Source organism: Staurois parvus, unplaced genomic scaffold, assembly GCF_062004578.1.
Source record: "Staurois parvus isolate SC_StPar_1 unplaced genomic scaffold, SC_StPar_1.0 ptg003711l, whole genome shotgun sequence".
Taxonomy (NCBI): domain Eukaryota; kingdom Metazoa; phylum Chordata; class Amphibia; order Anura; family Ranidae; genus Staurois; species Staurois parvus.
In genome coordinates, this window is record NW_028321507.1 from 28,581 (window position 1) to 50,665 (window position 22,085).

A 22,085-nucleotide genomic window follows, 5' to 3' on the forward strand; every position below is an offset into this window, starting at 1 on the left:
CAAAAGTGTGGCTGCTCTACGTCAAGGCCCAGATGCCGGGAGGCCACACAATTGCGTGCGGCCAGCGTGAAGAGGCTAAAATCAACAAAAGTAGACCAATAATATCATAGGCTGAACCATGGTACAGAACATTACACAATGGTTAACCCTGCTTTCAACCCAGACCTCCTGCTCTCCAGTTCCCTCATCACCTTCTCCCCCATGCTCACCTCCAGAACTTCCCCAGTGCCTCTCCTGTCCTCTGGAACTCCCCATCCCAATCTGCCCTGCTATCTACTAATTTTTCCCACCTTTTTGAAATTAATGAAAACTAATTTCTTCAGGGAAGCCTGTAGGCAGGTGGCATTCCCCTTAAAGTACATGTGAACCCTTACCTGTTAAAACAACCCATTCAGTTTAAAATGGAAATACAAGACACATCATTTGTGTATAGATAATAAAAAAAGTCTTTATAATTTTTTTATTAAGTGATCACATGACCTCTGTTCTCAGCTGCATAAGGGGCTTACAGAGGTGGGGTGGAGACTGGAAGGGGGTGTGTCACAACAGGCAGAGAAACTGATCTTCCCAGTGAACAGCTGTGCAGAGAGGTGTGTCAGTGCAGTTCTTGGCCATTGGAGGGCTGGCAGGCTGTGCAGGGGGGCATGTCAGCACAAGTCTTGTCCATTGAAGGACAGGCAGGCTGAGCTCCCAGCACAGACAGAAAACTGACCAAGCAGGGATGGAAATGCTCTCTCAGTTTGAAATAGGGAAGCAAGGGAAATGGCAGGATCACCGGGAATTTCACAGAAAGGGAGCAATACAATGAGAACAGGATACTTCTTAACACAAGTACATGTTACAACAGACAGATATATGGAATATGAAATGTTATTATTATTACTATTATTATTTTGTTGGAGTAACAAACACTTTAAGGGTTGATCCTCCTAATTGGATAAAGGATTCTGGGGTCCCTATATAAGGTAGGTGGAGTTAAAAATAAGGGGCTTTCTGCCTATTCTTTGGAGCTCACAAGAGGGAGGTTAATACATAGACTCTGTCCCCTTGTTCTCCCCTCTGAAAGATCTGCATAGTCTATGGCAGTGGTCCCCAAATTGTAGCCGAAGGACTGGATGTGGCCTTTATGCAGCCCTTTGGGCTGACCCAATGACAGGGCACTATTCCTCCCATGGTACGATGGGGCATTGGTTACGTCCACTGACACCAGGATATTTAATACTTCCATTGGGCAAAGTCTGGCCCTGCTAATGTCTGAAGGACAGCAAACTGGCCCTTTGTTTATAAAGTCTGGAGACCCCTGGTCTATGGGAGAGATTACAGCCAGGGATGGAGAGGATAGATATGCCCCTCCAAACTGAAAGCTAAGTTATTGTTCATTATTCTCAAGCCAATGTTTGGCCTTTGCTAATGCCAATTTTTGGTTGCACGGGTGAAAAGTTATTTCAGTAAAAGAATTTGTGTCAACAAGAAGCCTCTGTGTGATAATATATCAGCCAATGCCTGAGATATGAAGTGAGAGATGTGGTGAAAACCTGGCCATCCGGGTCCTGGAAGCTTGCATGTAGACCAGGTGTGTGATTATTCCTGAGGAAGTGGGGGTTACTATGTAAGTACCAGGATGATGGAAAGACTGGACCTCCAGATGTCATCTGTGCACGGGACAGCATTGGTTTAGACTGATCAACTTGTGACACCCTGCAACCTGTATGTTAAGGCCTGGTGGTCTGTGAAGGCCACATGGAACTGTGCCAGGCACCAGCCATCTTACAGGCCTATCCTGCCTCCACCATCAACGAATCCCTCACAGTTATTACCTTTTGTACCACTTGCCCTTCCCTTTAAAACTGTAAGTTCCCATGAGCAGGACCCTCCAGATCCTCTTCTATCAGATTGTAATGTAACTGTACTGTCTCCATTTATCTTGGAAAGCACTGCCAACATTTTGGTGCCAAAAAATCCTACATAATAATATTAATAATAGTATGTCAGAGCAGTGACTCCTCCCCCTCTATCTAAACAACTCCACCAGAGGTTTCATTCTGGGGCAGATGGGTTGCTTTACTGAAGGCTAATTGGCAGTTCACCTTGCAGGTAATGTAGAGAAAATTCACTTTTCAAAAGAACACCCAATCATGTGCAAGAAAGATAAAAAACAGGATTTTTCAAGTCAAAAAACAAACAAAAATTCCCAGCTCACTTAGCAGCCAGCCCACCTCAAATGGAATTGTCCTTGTCTAACGGTTTACATTTGCAAATGTATGCGTGAGCTGCAGAGGCCACGTCACGGCACCCCAGTGTACTGCCTTCCTACCTCTATGACTTGAGAGCCTCCATAGTAGGAGCACATATATAATAATGGATGGATTAAGGCCAGGTGAGCATGGAGGGAGCCCACCCTTCCTTAAAGTTACAGAAACGCACTGGAAACCCAGCAAACAGAACAATGGCAGCAAAGGTGTCCAATGTGCCACATTCACCAACTATACAGACAAATGGCAACCACCCCAACCTATAACTGACCTTTACAGAAAAGAGTAAATGGAAGGAAAAAACAAACAAAAATTCCCAGCTCACTTACCAGCCAGCCTACAGTAAACCAAATTGTCCTATCTAGCAGTTCACATTAAAAACAAGGGGGTTAGTTTCCACATATTTGTAAATACAGGCATAAGCTGCAGAGGCCACGTCATGGCACCGCAATGTACTGCAGTCCTAACTCTATAATTTGATGGAAGCTAGCTGAGCTTCACCTCATTCACTACGCTAAGGGAAAATTCCCTTACAAAGTGAACAATCTATTCCCCTTTAGTAAAGTAACCTCATTGTGTCTTAAAGGAAACAACCAGTTCTGTGTTCTCTTGTTAGTTAACTCACAGTGCTCTGGGAATCTTGTGTCATAGATACACCCTGTATGACATTTCTTTTTGTAAATTACCATGAAAAATTATATTACCACGAGAAAAAAAAAAACCTTAAACATATTTTCTAAAATGCATTCCCTTTAAAATGTCAAATAAAATTGACTCGCAACCCTTCCCTTTATATAAGGAAATTAGTCTGCAACATGTAAGCAATAACTGACCAATATGGAATTAAAAATAAATCATGTAGAATTATTTTACCTGGAATCCGGTAATCTCCCCCCATTCCTCAGAGAGTCTCCATCTAATTGTGTTATCTTCCATCGATGGAACATTCACTATATCAGGCTGACCAGGAACTGGATGGAAAATACAATGTTACAGAATCTAATCAAGGAAATCTGTCCATACACACACAGAGGTCAGAGCGTCCAATCCCCCTGAAATGAGCTGCAAAACTAGAATATACAGATATTAAACAGAGAAAGATACACATCTGCTTGTGGTTTATGCTTTGTATCCAAAAAGCTTTATTGTAACTTGCAGAAACCTACAAAGCCAAACTGAAGCACATTGCTCACCACCAGACTCCACTCCTATTCCTTCTATTCCACCAGACCCCACTCCTATTCCTTCTATTCCACCACACCCCACTCCTATTCCTTCTATTCCACCAGACCCCACTCCTATTCCTTCTATTCCACCACACCCCAATCCTATTCCTTCTATTCCACCAGACTGCGCTCCTATTCCTTCTGTTCCACCAGATCCCGCTCCTATTCCTTCTATTCCACCAGACCCCACTCCTATTCCTTCTATTCCACCAGACCCCACTCCTATTCCTTCTATTCCACCAGACCCCGCTCCTATTCCTTCTATTCCACCAGACCCCGCTCCTATTCCTTCTATTCAACTAGACCCCACTCCTATTCCTTCTATTCCACCACACCCCACTCCTATTCCTTCTATTCCAAGAGACCCCGCTCCTATTCCTTCTATTCCACCAGACTGCGCTCCTATTCCTTCTATTCCACCAGACACCACTCCTATTCCTTCTGTTCCACCAGATCCCGCTCTTATTCCTTCTATTTCACCAGACGCCACTCCTATTCCTTCTATTCCACCAGACGCCACTCCTATTCCTTCTGTTCCACCAGATCCCACTCCTATTCCTTCTATTTCACCAGACGCCACTCCTATTCCTTCTATTCCACCAGACCCCGCTCCTATTCCTTCTATTCCACCAGACCCCGCTCCTATTCCTTCTATTCCACCAGACTGCGCTCCTATTCCTTCTATTCCACCAGACCCCTCTCCTATTCCTTCTATTCCACCAGACCCGGCTCCTATTCCTTCTATTCCACCAGACCCCACTCCTATTCCTTCTATTCCACCAGACCCCACTCCTATTCCTTCTATTCAACTAGACCCCACTCCTACTCCTACTCCACCAGACCCCACGTCTATTCCTTCTATTCCACCAGACCCCGCTCCTATTCCTTCTATTCCACCAGACCCCACTCCTATTCCTTCTATTCCACCAGACTCCACTCCTATTCCTTCTATTCCACCAGACCCCACTCTTATTCCTTCTGTTCCATTAGACCCCACACCTGTTCCCTCTATTCCACCACACCCCATTCCCATTCCTAATATTCCACCAGACCCCACTCCTATTCCTTCTGTTCCACAAGAGCCCACTTCTGTACCTTTTATTCCACCAGACCCCGCTCCTATTCTTTCTTTTCCACCAGACTCTGCTCCTATTCCACCAGACCTGCACATATTCCTTCTATTCCACCAAACCCCACTCCTATTTCACTAGATTGTGCTCCTATTCCTTCTGCTCCTCCAGACCCCACTCCTATTCCTTCTATCCCACCAGACCCCACACCTATTTCTGTTATTCCACCAGACCCCGCTCCTAATGCTTTTATTCCACCAGACCCCGCTCCTATTTCTTTTATTCCACCAGATCCCGCTCCTATTCCTTCTATTACACCAGACCCCACTCCTATTCCTTCTATTCCACCAGACCCCGCTCCTATTCCTTCTACTCCACCAGACCCCACTCCTATTCCTTCTATTCCACCAGACCCCACTCCTATTCCTTCTATTCCCCCAGGCCCCACTCCTATTCCTTCTACCACTGTCATGTATACCAACCCAGAATCTAAAGATGTCATGCTCCATGTTATAGAGCTCATCTATAAAGAGTCTGTAGTTCCCCAAAGTCACCAACCAGAGCCAGGCTATCATTTTCTAAGAGAATCGGATTGGTGGGTATGAGGACGTGACAGCATTTTTTAATACCAATTTTCATTAGTTTGTATATACAGTATAATGGAGGTCTGAATGTAATTGTTGGTTGAGGGAGAAACACAGACCTGTCATTAGACAAATGCGAGGGCTGCCATTCCTGACCTCTCCTTATGAAATACCAGTTACTTGGTTGTCAGGTTGGCTTCAGTGGACTCACATTGAGTATTTAACCAATATCAGAACATCTTACATGAATGCTTGTTCCTACCCAGCGATTTTAGAAAATAAATCCAGAGACAGCCGAGGCAATTAGTATTTTCAGACAGAAATTGCAGCTTCTTTATTTCCCTTAGTACATGTTTCCCTTAAGACACATGATATGTAGCCCCCTTGTCCTAAGCAGGGTCTACAAGGTCAAGATAGTTTTTGGCTGGGCTGTAGTTAGCTCAGACTGATTGTATAGTTTTTCACCTGGTTTTTCCCTAAGCTTAAGTTGGCTTGTGATTTCTCACTGTCGCCGATAGCTGTCACTAGTATCACTGGTCATAGTATGAGATTTTGCAAACAAAACTAAGTTATGAATATATATATTTCCTTTAGCCGATCTGGTAGGATGTTGTTAGCACCGGTGCATGCTGGGGGTGGATATAAATATTTAGGACAGACCATGTGCTCACTCTCTTTCCCTGGACTGAGGCCCAGGGAGGTGCTGCTGAATGAAACTCTGCTGTTGGGCTCAATAGCCAATAGCCTAGACTGGGGCCCAACATGTGCTGAAATAGTCCTGAAGCTGTCCTGCCTGGTCTGGAGGAAATTATTCCAAAGAAGAGACCCAGGGTAGGTGTCAGGGCAGGACCACCACCCACAGACCGGAGTCCCTCAGGGCGCGGAGTCTAAGTCCCAGGCCACCTTTCACCAGGGCCCCTGATGGTGGGGATGGACTTGACGCAGCCAGGAACCAGGTCGCGGCCCCCAAAACACCCCAGCTGTGGTAATGGCTGCCGCCAATGGCGTGTAGCTGTAGGAATCAGATCAGACAATAGTGTAGTCGGGCAGGCCGGGTTGACAACAACGGGACAAACGGTACAGAACAGTAGACAAGAATCACAGGCCGGGTTCAGCAACGGGAGGTCAGATCAAAGGAAAACACAGAGAATGGTCTAGTCACAAGCCGAGTCAGATTCCAGGAGAGTCACGAGAGTATACACAGAGCTGTTGCAACACTAACACACAAGACACAAATGCAAAGGGCATGTGCGGACAACAGACTTATATGTAATCAACCACACCCCTCTGGGGGATGGACCTCAGAGGCCTGAAGGCATAAAAGACTCCCACCATGCTCTTTGCAGAAACCCAAGATGGATGCCAGCACATGGAGCAGCATAACCTCTGGGAAAAGGTAGGACCTTGACAGTAGGCCCCTTGCAGGAGAGAACCAGGAAAAAGGCAGGTTTCTCAGAAGGGCCTGGTGACTCCTTTGGAGGACACACTGAAATTTGGGAACGTGCATACAGTCTTATCAGTTTGGTTTAAAGGTTCTGACACTGAAGCTGGACATTGCTCTAAATCTGGACAGTCTGTACGTGATCTGCTATAGTATGTGGACTCCTAACCCTCCACTCCTAAATAAAACTTTAAAAAGACAAAAGTGACTGGACCCAATATCCTTTCTCGGTTCCCCCATTTTAGCCACGGACCCAACCATTGGGTGAAATGCTACCCCACCTCTGAAGGTGCCATCCTGCTTTTTGGGGGTGTCAGAGGGGTGCTACAGATAAATGACAGGCTACGTATTATGTCCAGTGTTTGATGATACCCAAACAGACAGTACTTGTGTAGGAACAGACCATTCTCTCACCTGACTCCTCTGTCCAGAAAACTTTGTCCACCAGATGGTATTCTTCCTGCTTTGTATAAAGTTTGATGAATATCTTATACCAAGTGGATGGCTGTAGATTGGTGAATGTCCCACCTTTATCATATAAATATTGACATAATCGATGATAATTAAATTCTGAACTACGACAGCATTCCACAGTAAATCTCCAGGTCTGAGGACATTGAGGAGTGCAGGAGATCCGGTAGCTGATACTGGTTGAGGTGACCCTCCCATCCATCATTGTGACTCCTGACAAAGACAACATGGAGACATTAAACTCTCAGAGATAAAATATAATACAGAGAAGATATCCGATCTCCATTATATCAGCAGGATTTCTCAATACCGGGATCTGGATTTTGCAGTCCGTTCATAAAACTGAATCTGTGGAAGTTAAAGGAGTTTTCCCCGATTAACACAGTAGAGAGCTATGTGATTGGAGGAGAGCCCACTAAAGTCAAATCACGGGATTCTCATCATGGCATTTTTTTTTACAATCCCATTCCTTTTTAGATTTACCAAAGGCTCCGGCTATGCACATTTATAAACCACACTGCTGTTCTTCATAAATGTACGGAACTCTTAAAAAAAACCCATCATGGCTGTAATACAACCACACCGGCTTCTAAATGGACCTCGGTGTCTTGTCATTAGTGATGGCCTGTTGGGTTCACGATCGAACATTCAAACTTAATGAAAGTTTGACCACGAACTTCAAACTTAATGCAAGTCTATGGGACTCGAACTTGTAAAAGTGCCCATTTTGAAGGCTTATATGCAAGGTATTGGCCAATAAAGTGATATGGGGACTTGGGTTCTGCCCTGAGGGATATGAATCAGTGAAATATTTTTTCAAAAAGTATTGATTTATATGGACAGTCATTTTTCATTGTGTAAAGTAAAAAAAAAATAAAATTAAAATTCCTTTAAATATCATGCCTGGGGGGTCCAATTAAACTACCTGCAAAGTTGCACATCTGTACAATGTATAGAACCTGCTGCAGGACTGATATATTTTTTTTTTAAATTACATTTTTATTACAAAACAAAAAACAAAACAGTGGTAGGGCCCCCCAATCTGTACACCAGACTGGTAGGAAGGTTAGGAGGGACCCCACAGTAGTTTTTTTTTTTTTAGTGTGTGGGGTAGCCCCTTAAAGCCATACCAGGCTGTTTAGGCCTGGTAGGACTTTTATGGGGAACCCCACCCCCAAAAACTGGGTGTAAAAAGCATAGCAGACCCTTGATCTGAGCATAGGCCTGGCAGGCCAGGAAAAGGGGGGGAAAGCGAGCGCCTCCCCCTCTTCAACCGTGCCAGGCCACATGCCCTCTACATGGGGGTTGCTTTTTATTAGGGGCAAGGGCTTCTTCCCCACAACCCTGGGCTGTGGTTGTAGGGGTCTGCGGGGTGTGACTTATTGGAATCTGGAAGTCGCCTTTAACAAGGGGGCCCCCAGATCCCACCCCCCCTTTATTAATGAGTATAGTGTACATAGCACCCCTACCCATTCACCAAAAAAGTGTAAAATATGAATAAAAACACAACAGTTTCTGACTTCTGAAGTCCTTTTATTAAAAAAAAAAAAAAAAGCCCAAAAATTGTTCCATGGTTGTAATCCACAGCATGTAAATCACAGCGTCCAGCGTTTTCACAACAACTCCAACTTACTAAAATAAAAAATAAAAACGACGCCCACTGACCCATCCGCACCCGCTGAGCACTTGCCGCTATCTGATATTTGCAGGTCAGATTTAAACAATTGGGTGGAGCTAACGGTGACATCACTGCTAGCTCCACTCAATTGTGCTATGATTGGCCAAAAAAATTGCACCTGACCTATGGTCAAGTGCATTGCTTTGGTCAACCACAATGCACTGTCAGAGCACAGTGCAATTATTATTCTAATTATACAGTATTTATATAGTGCTAAAAGGTTTGCTCAGCGCTGTATATTATAGTGGGGGACAGAACATGAGACAATACAGTAACAAAACAGAACACGAGGGGTTCAAGGGCCCTGCTCTTTCAAGCTTACAATCTAGGAGGGAGGGGATAGTGGTACAGGAGGAAGTGGCTGTGGGGGATGGAGTGGTAGGAGGAGTGGAGAAGATCGGCTGTTAGGTAAGGGTGGGGTAGGCTTCCCTGAAGAGATGGGTTTTCAGGGTGCGCCTAAAGGTGAGGAGGGTAGGTGACAGTCTGATGGATTGGGTTAGTGAGTTCCAGAGGATGGGGGAAGTCCTGGAGAAGTCCTGCAGTTGGGTGTGGGAGGAGGAGACCAGGGAGCTAGAAAGTAGGAGGTCTTGCAAGGAGCAAAGAGCATGGAATGGGTGGTATTTGGGTATCAGGTCGGTGATGTAGTTTGGGGCAGCATTATGAATGGCTTTGTATGTCAGTGTTAGTAGTTTTAATTTATTGCGTTGGGCAATCGGGAGCCAGTGGGGGGAATGACAGAGGGGGGTGGAGTCAGTGGAGGGAATGACAGAGGGGGTGGAGGCCAGTGGAGGGAATGACAGAGGGGGGTGGCAGAAACAGAGCAGTTGGTAAGGTGGATGAGTCTGGCTGCTGAGTTCAGGATAGACTGAAGCGGGGATAGTCTGTGATGAGGTAGGCCGGTGAGGAGAGAGTTGCAGTAGTCCAGGCGTGAGATAATAAGGGAGTGTACGAGTTGTTTAGTATTGTCTGGAGTTAGGAACGTACGTATTTTGGAGAGGTTGCGGAGGTGGAGCCTACATGAGTTTGCCAACGATTGGACATGGGGTTGGAAGGACAGGTTTGAGTCTAGAGTGACACCTAGGACTTTGGCTTGCGGGGTGGGACTGATGGTGGCGTTGTTGGTTGTGATGGAGAGGATGGCGGGAAAATTAGGAGCTCGGAAAGGTTTAATTTGAGGAAATGGAGCGACATCCAGTCTGATATGTCGTTCAGTAGGTGGGTGATACGGGTGGAGACTGAAGGGGTGAGTTGAGGGGTGGAGAGGTAAATTTGCGTGTCATCGGTGTAGAGGTAATAGTTGAAGCCATGGGAGTGTATCAGTTTGCCAAGGGAGGAGGTGTAGATGGAGAAAGAGAAGGGGTCCAAGGACAGAGCCTTGGGGGACCCCAACAGAGAAGGGGAGAGAGGGGGAGGTGGTAGCGTTATAGGTAACGCTGTAGGAGCGTTGGGATAGATAGGAGGAGAGCCAGGAGAGAGCGGAGTCTCCGATGCCAAGGGAGTGTAGTTTATTAAGGAGGAGGGGGTGGTCAACTGTGTCGAAGGCCGCGGAAAGGTCAAGGAGTAAGAGGACTGAGTAGTGGCCATTAGCTTTGGCGGTTAGCAGGTCATTAGTGATTTTGAGTAGGGAGGTTTCGGTGGAGTGTAGGGGATGGAAGCCAGACTGTAGTGGATCAAGGAGGTTGTTGTCAGTGAGGTGGGCACTTAGGCGATTGTAGACTAAGCGCTCAAGGAGCTTGGAAGTAAATGGCAGCAGGGAGATGAGTCTAAGGTTGTTCAGGTCGGTGGGGTCCAGGGAGGGTTTTTTGAGTATGGGGGTGATGTGCGCGTTCTTTAGGGGGGACGGGAATGTGCCAGTGGAGAGGGAGAGATTGAAGATGTGGGTGAGGGAGCGTAGGATGGAGTAGGAGGGTGACCGGAGGAGTTGTGTGGGGACAGGGTCAAGGGGGCAAGTGGTGAGGTGGGCTTCTGAGAAGACCTTAGTGACCTCCTCAGTGGTAACAGTGCTGAAGAAGCAGAGTGTTGGGGAAGTTATAATGTGCGGAATGTTAGGTGTGGTGGGGGGCAGGGTGGTTGCAAGGTCAGAGGAGGGGAGAGTTGATGGGGTAATGGTGGGAGGGAGGCTAGGTGGGAAGGTAGGTTGAGCATTGGCGATGTCCTTACGGATTGCGTCGATCTTATTTTGGAAGTGATTGGCAATCTCATGGGCGGTGAGTGAGGTACTGGGTGGGGGTGGGAGGGAAGAGAGTAGGGAGTTGAAAGTGGAGAAGAGCTGGCGGGGATTAGAGGAGAGGGTGTTGATGAGGGTTACGAAGTAGGCTTGTTTGGTGGCATGGAGGGAGGAGGTGTAGGTGAGGAAGGTGGATTTGTAGAGGGAGAACGCTCGAGGGAATCTGGCTTTGCGCCATAATCGTTCCAGTGTGCGACTGCGTCGTTTAAGATTTTTATTGTGGTCGTTCTGCCAGGGTTGAAGCGGTCGGGGTCTAATGCTACGTGTGGTTAAGGGTGCTAAGGAGTCTAAGGCAGCTGACAGCGAGTCGTTATACGCAGTAGTGGCCAGGTCAGGGCATGACAGTGGAAGGATACTGTCGTACAGACGGTCAGCTGCAGAGTGGAGAGGGGCCGGGTACAGGTTGCGGAGGTTACGGCTGGTGATGGTTTGACGTTTGGGGGGGAGATGTTAGAGGACGGGGAGATGGAGAACATAATGAGGTTGTGGTCAGAGAGAGGGAAAGGGGAGTTTGTGAGGTTGTGGGGGGTGCAGAGATGGGAGAAAACAAGGTCCAGAGTGTTCCCGTCGGTGTGGGTGGAGGACTGTGTGAGTGCAAAAGCAGAGGTTAAGTGGAGGAGTTGGGATGTGGCCGGGTTGTTGACATTGATAGGGATATTGAAGTCTCCAAGGATGATGGTGGGTGGCTCAGAGGAGAGGAAGAAGGGCAGCCAGGCGGAAAAGTCGTCAAGGAAGCGGGATACGGGTCCAGGAGGCCGATAGATTACTGCAATCCTCAGAGGGGTGGGAGAGAAGAGTCGGATGCAGTGGGCCTCAAATGAGGAGAAGGATAGAGAGGTGTGTGGGCGTGTGGGGCGTGCCAGGCAAACAGTCTGTCAAATGCCCTTATCCTGCTCGTGTGCTTGCTGAACACATACGTGCCCTATGGAGATTTGTCTGTGTATGGGCAATTTGTAGGAAAGTGTGAGGACACACAGGGAGATTGCCTGCTGTTCAATGGAGCACTTTCCAAGGCTTTGTATATGTAACACCGTACCGGACATGTTGATGGATAGGTTAGGTAAATTTAGCTTTTTTGGAGCTCCCCTGTAATCAGTGGAGCAGTTTGTGAATGTTTTGGGCTGTTCTGGGTTTCACGGGCTGAGAGTTTGATTGCTTTCCCCTGTCTTCTGGAGGATTCCAGAACATAGTGGGCTGGGAGGTGGAAAATCAACAACCTGAATATTTATGTTGTCTCGGCCAATCCCTGGGGAAGGATGCCCAGTGGGTGGCTGGGGAGTGCATAAATAGGTGGAAGTCTGGGGCAGTCCAGTTCTTGTCTAGGAGGAGAAGTTCCCAACCTGAAAGGCTGCTGCCCTTCCAGGCAGCCCAGCTGAAATTCTATCTGTGCTCATCAAGGTCCCAGCTATGCTAAGGATCCTATTTGCTGACAGATCTCTGGAACTAATCTAGGAATCTTACTGAGGCTTTGGTCTGAAGAATTCATTGGGGAAATGTCTGACTGATATTGGAAGGAGGCATCCAAGTATCTGGGATGCTATCCCCTGTACATCAGTGGAAGAGTTTGCCTTGCCTGGGATATTTCTGATGGTGTCTCAGTGCTGTCCAATTTCTGGGCAAATACTAAAGCAACTGTTCTAAGGAGTTGTGCCAAAGTGAAGAGAATTCTCTTATTACTGTTCCATTTTACTGGAGTATTACACGGCTTCCAATGTCCTATTCAAATTTATTTAGCAATAAATAAAAAAAGGTAACCCCTAGACCAGGGGTCTCTAATCTTTACAAACAAAGGGCCAATTTGCTGTCTTGATTATGGGGGGCAGACTTTGCTCGATGGAAGTAGAAAATGTTTTGGTAGTAGTGGATATAACCAATGCCCTACCATTGGTATCATTGACAGGAAAAGTTCCTCTTTATTGTTATCATTGGGAGGAATAGTGCCCAAACATTGGCATCAGTGGGAAGGATAGTGCCCCATCATTAGTGTCAGTGGGAGGAATAGTGTCCCATCATTGGTATCAGTGAGAGGAAAAGTTCCTCTTCATTGGTATCAGTGGGAGGAATAGTGCCCAAACATTGGCATCAGTGGGAAGGATAGTGCCCCATCATTAGTGTCAGTGGGAGGAATAGTGTCCCATCATTGGTGTCAGTGGGAGGAATAGTGCCCCATCATTGGTGTCAATGGGAGGAATAGTGCCCCATCATTGGTGTCAGTGGAAGGAATAGTGTCCCATCATTGATGTCAGTGGGAGTAATAGTGTCCCATCATTGGTGTCAGTGGGAGGAATAGTGCCACATCATTGGTGTCAGTGGGAGGAATAGTGCCCCATCATTGGTGTCAGGGGGAAGAATAGTGCCCCATCATTGGTTTCAGTGGGAGGAATAGAGCCCCATCATTGGTATCAGTGGGAGGAATAGTGCCCCATCATTGGTATCAGTGGGAGGAATAGTGCCCCATCATTGGTATCAGTGGGAAGGATAGTGCCCCATCATTAGTGTCAGTGGGAGGAATAGGGCCCCATCATTGGTAGGGATAGTGCCCCATCATTGGTATCAGTGGGAGCAATAGTGCACCATCATTGATGTCAGTGGAGGCAATAATGACCCGTTTTTGCTTTCAGGGGGAGTAATAGGGACTTGTATCAGTAGAAGGAATAGTGCTTCATAGTTGGTGTGTCAGTGGGATCAAGAGTGCCCCATCGTTGGTGTCAGTGGGAGAAATAGTGCCCCAAGGGACGGATGAAGGCAAGCAAAGGGCCACATCCGGCCCTTGAGCCAGAGTTTGGAGACCACTGCCTTGAACTGTTCATTGAGCCAGAAAGAGTGACTATTGCTGTGTGTGCCTGGCTGTCATTGCACTACACTGGGCAAAGAACCTAAGGAAAATCAGCAGGCCTTATGGGGGTGAGTGCTAGATGGGAAAATGCTGTCAGATACATTTAATGAATTTGAGTGGCAGTTGACTTCCGCCTGATCTTTGCATTCCCATAGACTTGTATGGGGGGAGAAGCGGTTTCTGACATGAACAAAAGCTGATCAACACAGATCCTCAGGCCTCATTCACATTGACATTGTCGAACCTGCCTTTATATGTATTTAGAGGACATTTCTGAATGTATATATATATGCATTTTCAGTGCTGTCATTCACACCATTCAAGGTCCTCTCCTGAGGAAGTTAGTTTTGATGAAACATGTTGAATGGAGTCATTACCATCTGCTGAGTGCTTATTCCTTAGGATGTACACAATGCTGAGCTATTCACAAAATTGGTGGAAGACACAGAGGAGTCATTGGAAACTTGTCTAAACATATTTTTTACCAAGCACATTCCATATGGGTCTTGGAAGATTAGGAATTGTTTTAGAGGGGATTCTTTTTTAAGATATACAGTACACAGTTTTATTTTCACTTATATTTGATTATTTCAGATTATGATTGGTAAAATTTCATTTTCGGATGTATAATCTCAATTATTGTTTGATAGTTTAAACCAGTGGTCTCCAAACTGCAGCCCAGTTGCTAAAGCTAGAATTCTAAAACTAACAACATCATATAAATTGCCAAACATGGGCAAAACAAGCCCCAGAGCATGGCTTGTTGTGATCTTCTATTCAGTAGCACACCAGAAATTTTACACAGACACACAGCACATCATGTAGAGTGGGCTTTGTTAGAGTAAGAAACCAGAAAAACTTTTTTGGTTAGCAATTGGACAGTATGCACTTGATATATATATATATATATATATACAGAGGGATATCTGCCAGACCTGATTTGGGATAAGCAAATCACTATGTCTTTTTTTCTCATGCTGTATACCTAAGCAAATATAACAATTTGATACAGATGCCTTGAAGCCTTTTTGCTGTTCCATTACTCCAAAGGGAGTGAGCAGGCAGAGTACATGTAAAAAAAAGAACATCTGAACAGTTCCATCAGTGTGCCCTGTCCTGTATCCTTCCCGGCTGCCATCAGTCACCCAGTGGGCTGGGAACTATATATACACCTCTCAAGCCCAATTTACTGGACCATGTGTCTGTGGTCATGTGAACTTTACTACTGACCATGTGATCTAGTGACATGGAAACCTTGCCCTCCATGTGCAGGTGAAGGAGAAAGTGATGGCAGCTGGGAACCTGCCTCTACAGTGCAGCACAGGCCACAGATTCCTGAAAGGGGGCAGAATCCCCCAGCTAGAAAGACTTGTAAAGCAACAACTGGCTAAAGTGGTATTTAGGCGCTGGGCATGAGGGATGTATTTTTTTTTGCACTCCAGCAGCTGGGGCTGCATGTTTCAGCTGGGGAACAGATTGCAGCCCTGGTCCAATGCTGATGCTTTTTCCTGACCAGATGAGCCATATGGTAGATCTCTAAAACCCATTGATATACTGTCATCCATCTTGGTAGAGACTGCTGAGAAAAAATCGTGTATAATGGGGACAGAGGGGGAAAGGGAAGAGCTGAAAGGAGGAAGTAGAGGAGTGTGGCTGTAAGGAGAACCATAAATAGATAAGTGCTGCTTTATATATCCAGAATACAATCATAATCTCAATAAATCAATATGGTGACACCATCAGTAGTCCATAGAATTAGTGCAAATTGTGCAGACCCTTAACAGTGCCTGTGCTTATTCTTATTAAAGTGCCAATTTGTAAACTGTGCTCCCCGCCAGTGCACCAATTCTATGGACTATTGATGGTGTCACCATATTGAAATATTGAGATTGGGATTGTATTGTGCATATATAAGGCAGTGCTTATCTACCTGTGTAGATATACTGTAACCTTGAGGGACAGCACCCAATGTAGAAGCAGCAGCCAATATTTATTTACTGCATATGTATTTGGTATTTATCTTATTTTAATACATTTTTTGAACACTTTATCACAGGTATTTATAACATAATTTTCATTAATCCTGAGCACAGGATATAAACTTTTGTAAGCAGAACCAACCTGTGCACATACACAAAGAACACAAAGAAACGCAAAATACATGAAGAAAAAAACCCCCCAAACATCCTCCCAAAAACACTACAGGCAAAACAACACCCTTTTTTAATAAAATAAAAGAAAACTGCTAATATATAAAAGAAAAACTCAAATAAAAAAAAGGGGGATAGAAACAATGCAGCAACAGAACCTGCTGACACACACACACATACACGCACGCACACACACACACGGTCCCAGCAAATCATAATGAATTCAGGTGAGCTTCCACTTCACTCTCCATAGACACACAAACTGTGATTCACTGTAAAGCATCAGTATCATATACAATACAAGACATAGTGATACTGTATATGGCACCGATACTGTATATATAGCACAGGATATATTACTGTATATAGCAAAGGCTATGGTACTGTATATAGCAATTTCTATGGAAAGACATGAACACTGTTCAATACGTTATTTGCATAGTGCATTGTGGGTACTACACAGTGAGGAGTCATTGGGGAAAGACCTTTCTGTGTTGGTGGTGATTTCTCACTAGAGAAAAGCCAATGTGTCTGCCGGAAGTGGGATCTCATGGGGAAAGACTTTTATGTGTGCTGGGGGTGAGATCTCACTGGGGAAAAGCCAATGTGTGTGCTAGATATTGGATCTCAATGAGCAAAGATTTGTCTGCTGGAGCTGAGATCTCCCTGGAGAAAGACCAATGTGTGTGCTGGAGGTGGGATCTCACTGGGGAAAGACGTATCTGTTTTCTGGAGGTGGGATCTCACTGGAGAAAAGCCAATGTGTATCCTGGAGGGAAGATCTCAATTGGGAAAGCCCTATCTCTTTGTTGGGGGTGGTATCTCACTTGGAAAAAGGAAATTTGTGTACTGGAGGTGGGATCTCTCTGGGAAAAAGTCAGTTTGAGAACTAGAGGTAGGATCTCACTTGGAAAAGCCAATTTGTGTACTGGAGGTGGGATCTCCCTGGTGAAAAGCTAATGTGTTTGCTGGAGGTGGGTTCTCACCTAGGAAAGACATCAGTTTTCTGGGGGTGGGATCTCACAGGGAAAAAGCCAATGTGTGTGCTGGGGGTGGGATCTCACTGGGAAAAATCCAATGTGTTTACTGGAGGTGGGATTTCACTTGGAAAAAGCCAATTTGTGTACTGGAGGTGGGCCCCCACTTGGAAAAAAGCCAATTTGTGCACTGGAGGTGGGGTCGCACTTGGAAAAAGCCAATTTGTGAACTAAAGGTATGATCTCACTTGGAAAAGCCAGTTTGTGTACTGGAGGCGGGATCTCCCTGGTGAAAAGCTAATGTGTGTGCTGGAAGTGGGATTTAACTGAGGAAAGACTTATTTGTGTGCTGGAGTGTGATCTCACTGGTGAAAAGCCCTATCTGTGTACTGGTTGTGAGATCTCACTGGAGAAAAACCAATGCATCTGCCAGAGGTGGGATTTCACTGGGGAAATACTTTCTGTGTGCTGGAGGTGGGATCTGACTGGTGAAAAGCCAATGTGTTTGTTGGAAGTGGGATCTCACTGGGAAATACCAGTGTGTGTACTGGAGGTGGGATATCACTGGGGAATGACTTAACTGTTTGGCCTTTCCCCAGTGAGATTCTACATCCAGCAATGTGTGTGCTGGAGGTGGGATCTCAATAGGGAAAAACCTATCTATTTTCTGGGGGTGGGATCTCACTTGGAAAAAGCCAATTTGTGTACTGGAGGTAGGATCTCACTTGGAAAAGCCCTATCTGTGTACTGGTTGTGAGATCTCATGGGAGAAAAAAAATGCATCTGCTAGATGTGGGATCTTACTGGAGAAAGACCTTTCTGTGTGCTGGAGGTGGGATCTCACTGGGAAAAAGCCAATCTGTGTACTGGAGGCAGGATCTCACCTGGAAAAAGCCAGTTTCTGTACTGGAGGTGGGATTTCACTGGTGAAAAGTCAATGTGTTTGAAGGAGGTGGGATCTTACTGGGAAAGACTTATTTGTGTGCTGGGGGTGGGATATAACTGGGGAAAGACTTATCTGTTTGCGGGAGATGGAATGTCACTGGGGAAAGAACTATCTGTGTTTGGGGAGGGGTGGAAATCTCACTGGGAAAAGATCAATGTGTGCTGGAAGTGGGATTTCACTGGGGAAAGACCAGTGTATGTCCTGGGGGTGGATCTCACTGGTGAAAAGCCAACGAGTTTGCTGGAGGTGGGATTTCATTGGGGAAAGACCAATGTGTTTGCTAGGTGTGGGATTTCACTGGGAAAAGACCAATGTGTGTGCTGGTGGTGGAATCTCACTGGGGAAAGATCAATATGTGTTCTAGGGGGTGGGATCTAACTGGGGAAAGACTTATCTGTTTGAGGGGGTGGGATACCACTAGGAAAAAGTCAATGTGTGTATTGGAGTTGGGTCCCACTTTGAAAAAGCCAATTTGTGTACTGGAGGTGGGATCTCACAGGGAAAATCCCTATCTGCGTGCTGGTTGTGAGGTCTCACGTGAGAAAAACCAATGCATCAGCAGTGTGCTGAAGGTGGAATATCAATGGGTAAAAGCCAATATGTGTGCTGGAAGTGGGACATCAATGGAGAAAGAACTATCTCTTTTCTGGGGATGGGGTCTCACTGGGAAAAACTTTTCTGTGTGCTGGAAGTGAGATCTCAATGAGGAAAGACCAATGTGTGTGCTGCAGCTGAGATCCCACTAGGGAAAAGCCAATGTGTGTGCTGGAGGTGGGATCTCAATGTGGAAAGACCTATCTCTTTGCTGGGGGTGGGATCTCACTGGGAAAAAGTCAGTTTCTGTGTGCTGGAGGTGGGATATAACTGGGGAAAGACTTATATGTTTGATGGAGACGGAATCTCACTGGGGAAAGACCTATCTGTGTTTGGGGTTGGAATCTCACTGGGAAAAGATCCATGTGTACTGGAAGTGGGATTTCACTGCTGAAAAGCCATGTGTTTTCTAGAGGTGGGATTTCACTGTGGAAAGACTAATGCATGTGCTGGGAGTGGGATTTCTCCGGGGAAAGATCAATGTGTGTGCTGGGGTTGGGAGCTCACTGGGGAAAGACCATTATGTGTGCTGGAGGTGGGATTTCACTGGGGAAAGACCATTATGTGTGCTGGAGGTGGGATCTCACTGGGGAAAGACCATTGTGTGTGCTGGAGGTGGGATCTCACTGGGGAAAGACCATTGTGTGTGCTGGAGGTGGGATCTCACTGGGGAAAGACCAATGTGTGTGCTGGAGGTAGGATCTCACTGGGGAAAGACCATTGTGTGGGCTGGAGGTGGGATCTCACTGGGGAAAGACCATTGTGTGGGCTGGAGGTGGGATCTCACTTCTGCAGCATGTTCTGTTTAGCTAAATTCAAGACTGGGGCAGAATCCACCAGGGACACACAAAGTAATAGAACATACATTTTATATACGGTAAAAAAAAGTAAAGTAGTACTAAATGCTAAACATTTCTACCTTTCCTGAATTATTAGAATTGGTGTAAAAAGTCCCAGTACTAGTGATACCAGTCTTCCCCATATACATACCTGGTGTCTCTCTTATACCTGTTGGGTCCTCCAAGAGACTCGCTGCTCCCCAAAAGTCTTGGATGCAGATGGAAGAGAGGTGATTGGCTCTTGCAGCTGACTGTCAAGACCTGGGTGGAGGAGCAGGGGCTTGGCTTGTCAGGTGTTGTGTGTTCAATGGAAACACACAGCCCCAGCTTGGAGACCGTATGCACAGGTGTCTCTTTAGCAGTAGCTACTTAAGGGAGACACCTGCAAACACGAGCAGGGTGCAGTGGCTGTGGGACCAGCCACCTAAGGAAAAATACAAAAATTCAAGGAAGCAGACTATACATAATGGATTTTCTTGAATTACATTTACAAGAAAGGTAGGATTTAGTAGGACTTTATGGAAGGATATGTACATTTGTTCTCAATTTACAGTACAGAGTTCACTTTTCACACTGTGTATATGATGGACGTGTTATGTGTTCTTGTACTCACCTATACAGGCAGCAGTGGGAGGAGTCCATTCCGGGGAGGCATGGGGGTTGTTACAACTCATTGAGCTAAATGTTGGATAATATCCAGATTTACACCGTATTGTTATCCTGTCTCCCTTCTCAATATACTCCAAGTTCATAAAGAGACTGTCCACATGGTCTATGGTGGGCTTCTTACACTGAGCTGTGGAAGAAGGAGATAAAAGCAGATGATTATACATTATATACAGTGTGAGGAGTAAAGTGATTGTGTGTGATGGGACGGATCCATTGATGTGACCTTTCAGTGGTGTATGGACCATGGTCTGACCTCATCATTATAGGATGTTCCTGGGATCTGTCTGCAGTATTTTATGAAGACAATTACTAGAACATTCATCAGGAAGCCATCAGTATGGAGAAGATTATGGAGGAATCCTGATACTGCGGGAACCCATCACCTGCCCCCTCCTATGACATGTGGGTTATTGAAGTGAACATTTTATTTATATATCCATCAGGTATCTTAGAAAATCCTTGAAATACAATTTTATTTCCATTAGAGATTATTCAGACTGAGCATTTTACCTTAGTTTCTCAGTGTTCATTGTCAGAGTGTAACTGTATTTTCAGTGACGTCACTCTGGGGTATGGTATGAAGAGTATTGATGATCATAGAGGCCCGGGTTTGATTCAGGGGCTGTGTTGTGACCCATGCTGAAAACCTGATAAACCCAAACTTTTCTGTGAACTCTGTAAAGTCTATGGAGGGCAAATTCTGCTATGAAGTTAGGGACCTCACTGGAGAAAAACCAATGTGTGTACTGGAGGTGGTATCTCTCTGAGGAAAGACATATTTGTGAGTTCTGGAGGTGGGATCTCAGTGGGGGAAGACCAGTGTGTGTACTGGAGGTAGGATCTCAGTGGGGAAAGACCAGTGTGTGTGGTGGAGGTGGGCTCTCACTGGGGGAAGACCAGTGTGTGTACTGGAGGTAGGATCTCAGTGGGGAAAGACCAGTGTGTGTGGTGGAGGTGGGCTCTCACTGGGGGAAGACCAATGTGTGTACTGGAGGTAGGATCTCAATTGGGAAAGACCCATGTGTATGCTGGAGGTGGGATCTCACTGGAGAATGGCCTATGTGTGCACTGGAGGTAGGATCTCACTAATTGAGAATAACCAATGTGTGTGCTGTAGATGTGATCTCACTGTGGAAAGACCAACATGTACTCTGGTGTTAGGATCTCACTAGACAAACACACGTGTGTGCTGGAGGTGGGATATCATGGGGGAAAGACCTATGTGTATGCTGCAGGTGGTATCTCACTGGGAAAAGACCTAACTGTGTGTGCTGGGATTGGCTCTTACTGGGAAAAGACCAATGTGTATACTAGAGGTAGGATTTCTCTGGGGAAAGACCAATGTGTGTTCTGGAAGTGGGATCTCACTGGAGAAAGGCCAGTGTTTGTGCTGTAGGTGGGATCTCACTGGAGGAAGACTAATGTATATTTTGGGGATGGGATCCCATTGGAAGATGACAAATGCATATTTTAAAGTGGGATCTCACTGGAGAAAGGCTAATGGGTGTGTTGGAGGAGGAGTCAAACTATAGAAAGACCATTTTTATAGCAGTAGAGAGCCTCTCACCGACCAGCAGGATAAGTACACATTTTTCTTAAATTAAATAAAAAAAAGTTAGGCTTTATATGACTTTAAGGAAGTCAATTTGTTCTGAATATATTGTTCATAGTTCAGTTCTCATACCGCATATATAATGGCAGTGTCCTGTGTTGTTGTACTCACCTATACAGGTAATAGTGGGTGGAGTCCACTCCTGGGAGGTGTGGGGGTTTTCACATTTCATTGTTTCAGATGTTGGATGATATCCAGATTTACAATGTACTACTATCGATTCTCCCTTAACATAATTCTTCTTGTTTACATAGAAACTGGACATATTTCCAATGGTTGGCTTTCTACAGTAACCTATAAAACAAGATAAAACCATATCATTGTACATGATATACAGTGTGAGGAGTAAAGTGATTGTGTGTGATGGGATGGATCCTTTGATGGGACTTTTCAGTGGCCTATAGACCATGGTCTGACCTCCTCATTATGGGAGGTTCCTGGGATCTGTCTGCAGTATTCTATGAAGACAATTACTAGACAATCCATCAGGAAGCCATCAGTATAGAGCAGATT

At 45.6% G+C, this 22,085-nt stretch overlaps 1 protein-coding gene across 1 annotated transcript in view; it reads right to left on the reverse strand.

Moving 5' to 3' along the window:
• LOC149427500 (receptor-type tyrosine-protein phosphatase mu-like) overlaps positions 1-21,862 on the reverse strand; it is a 46,563-nt gene extending 24,701 nt beyond the window's left edge. Inside the window, exons 1-4 of the mRNA XM_089667962.1 lie at positions 21,684-21,862; positions 19,905-20,087; positions 6,988-7,257; positions 3,126-3,223 (exon numbers count right to left, since the gene is read on the reverse strand). Coding sequence (XP_089524088.1) covers positions 3,126-3,223; positions 6,988-7,257; positions 19,905-20,087; positions 21,684-21,837 — 705 coding nt within the window. The 5' untranslated portion in view covers positions 21,838-21,862. The remainder of the gene's footprint in view (positions 1-3,125; positions 3,224-6,987; positions 7,258-19,904; positions 20,088-21,683) is intronic.
• Between the last annotated feature and the right edge of the window lie 223 nt (positions 21,863-22,085).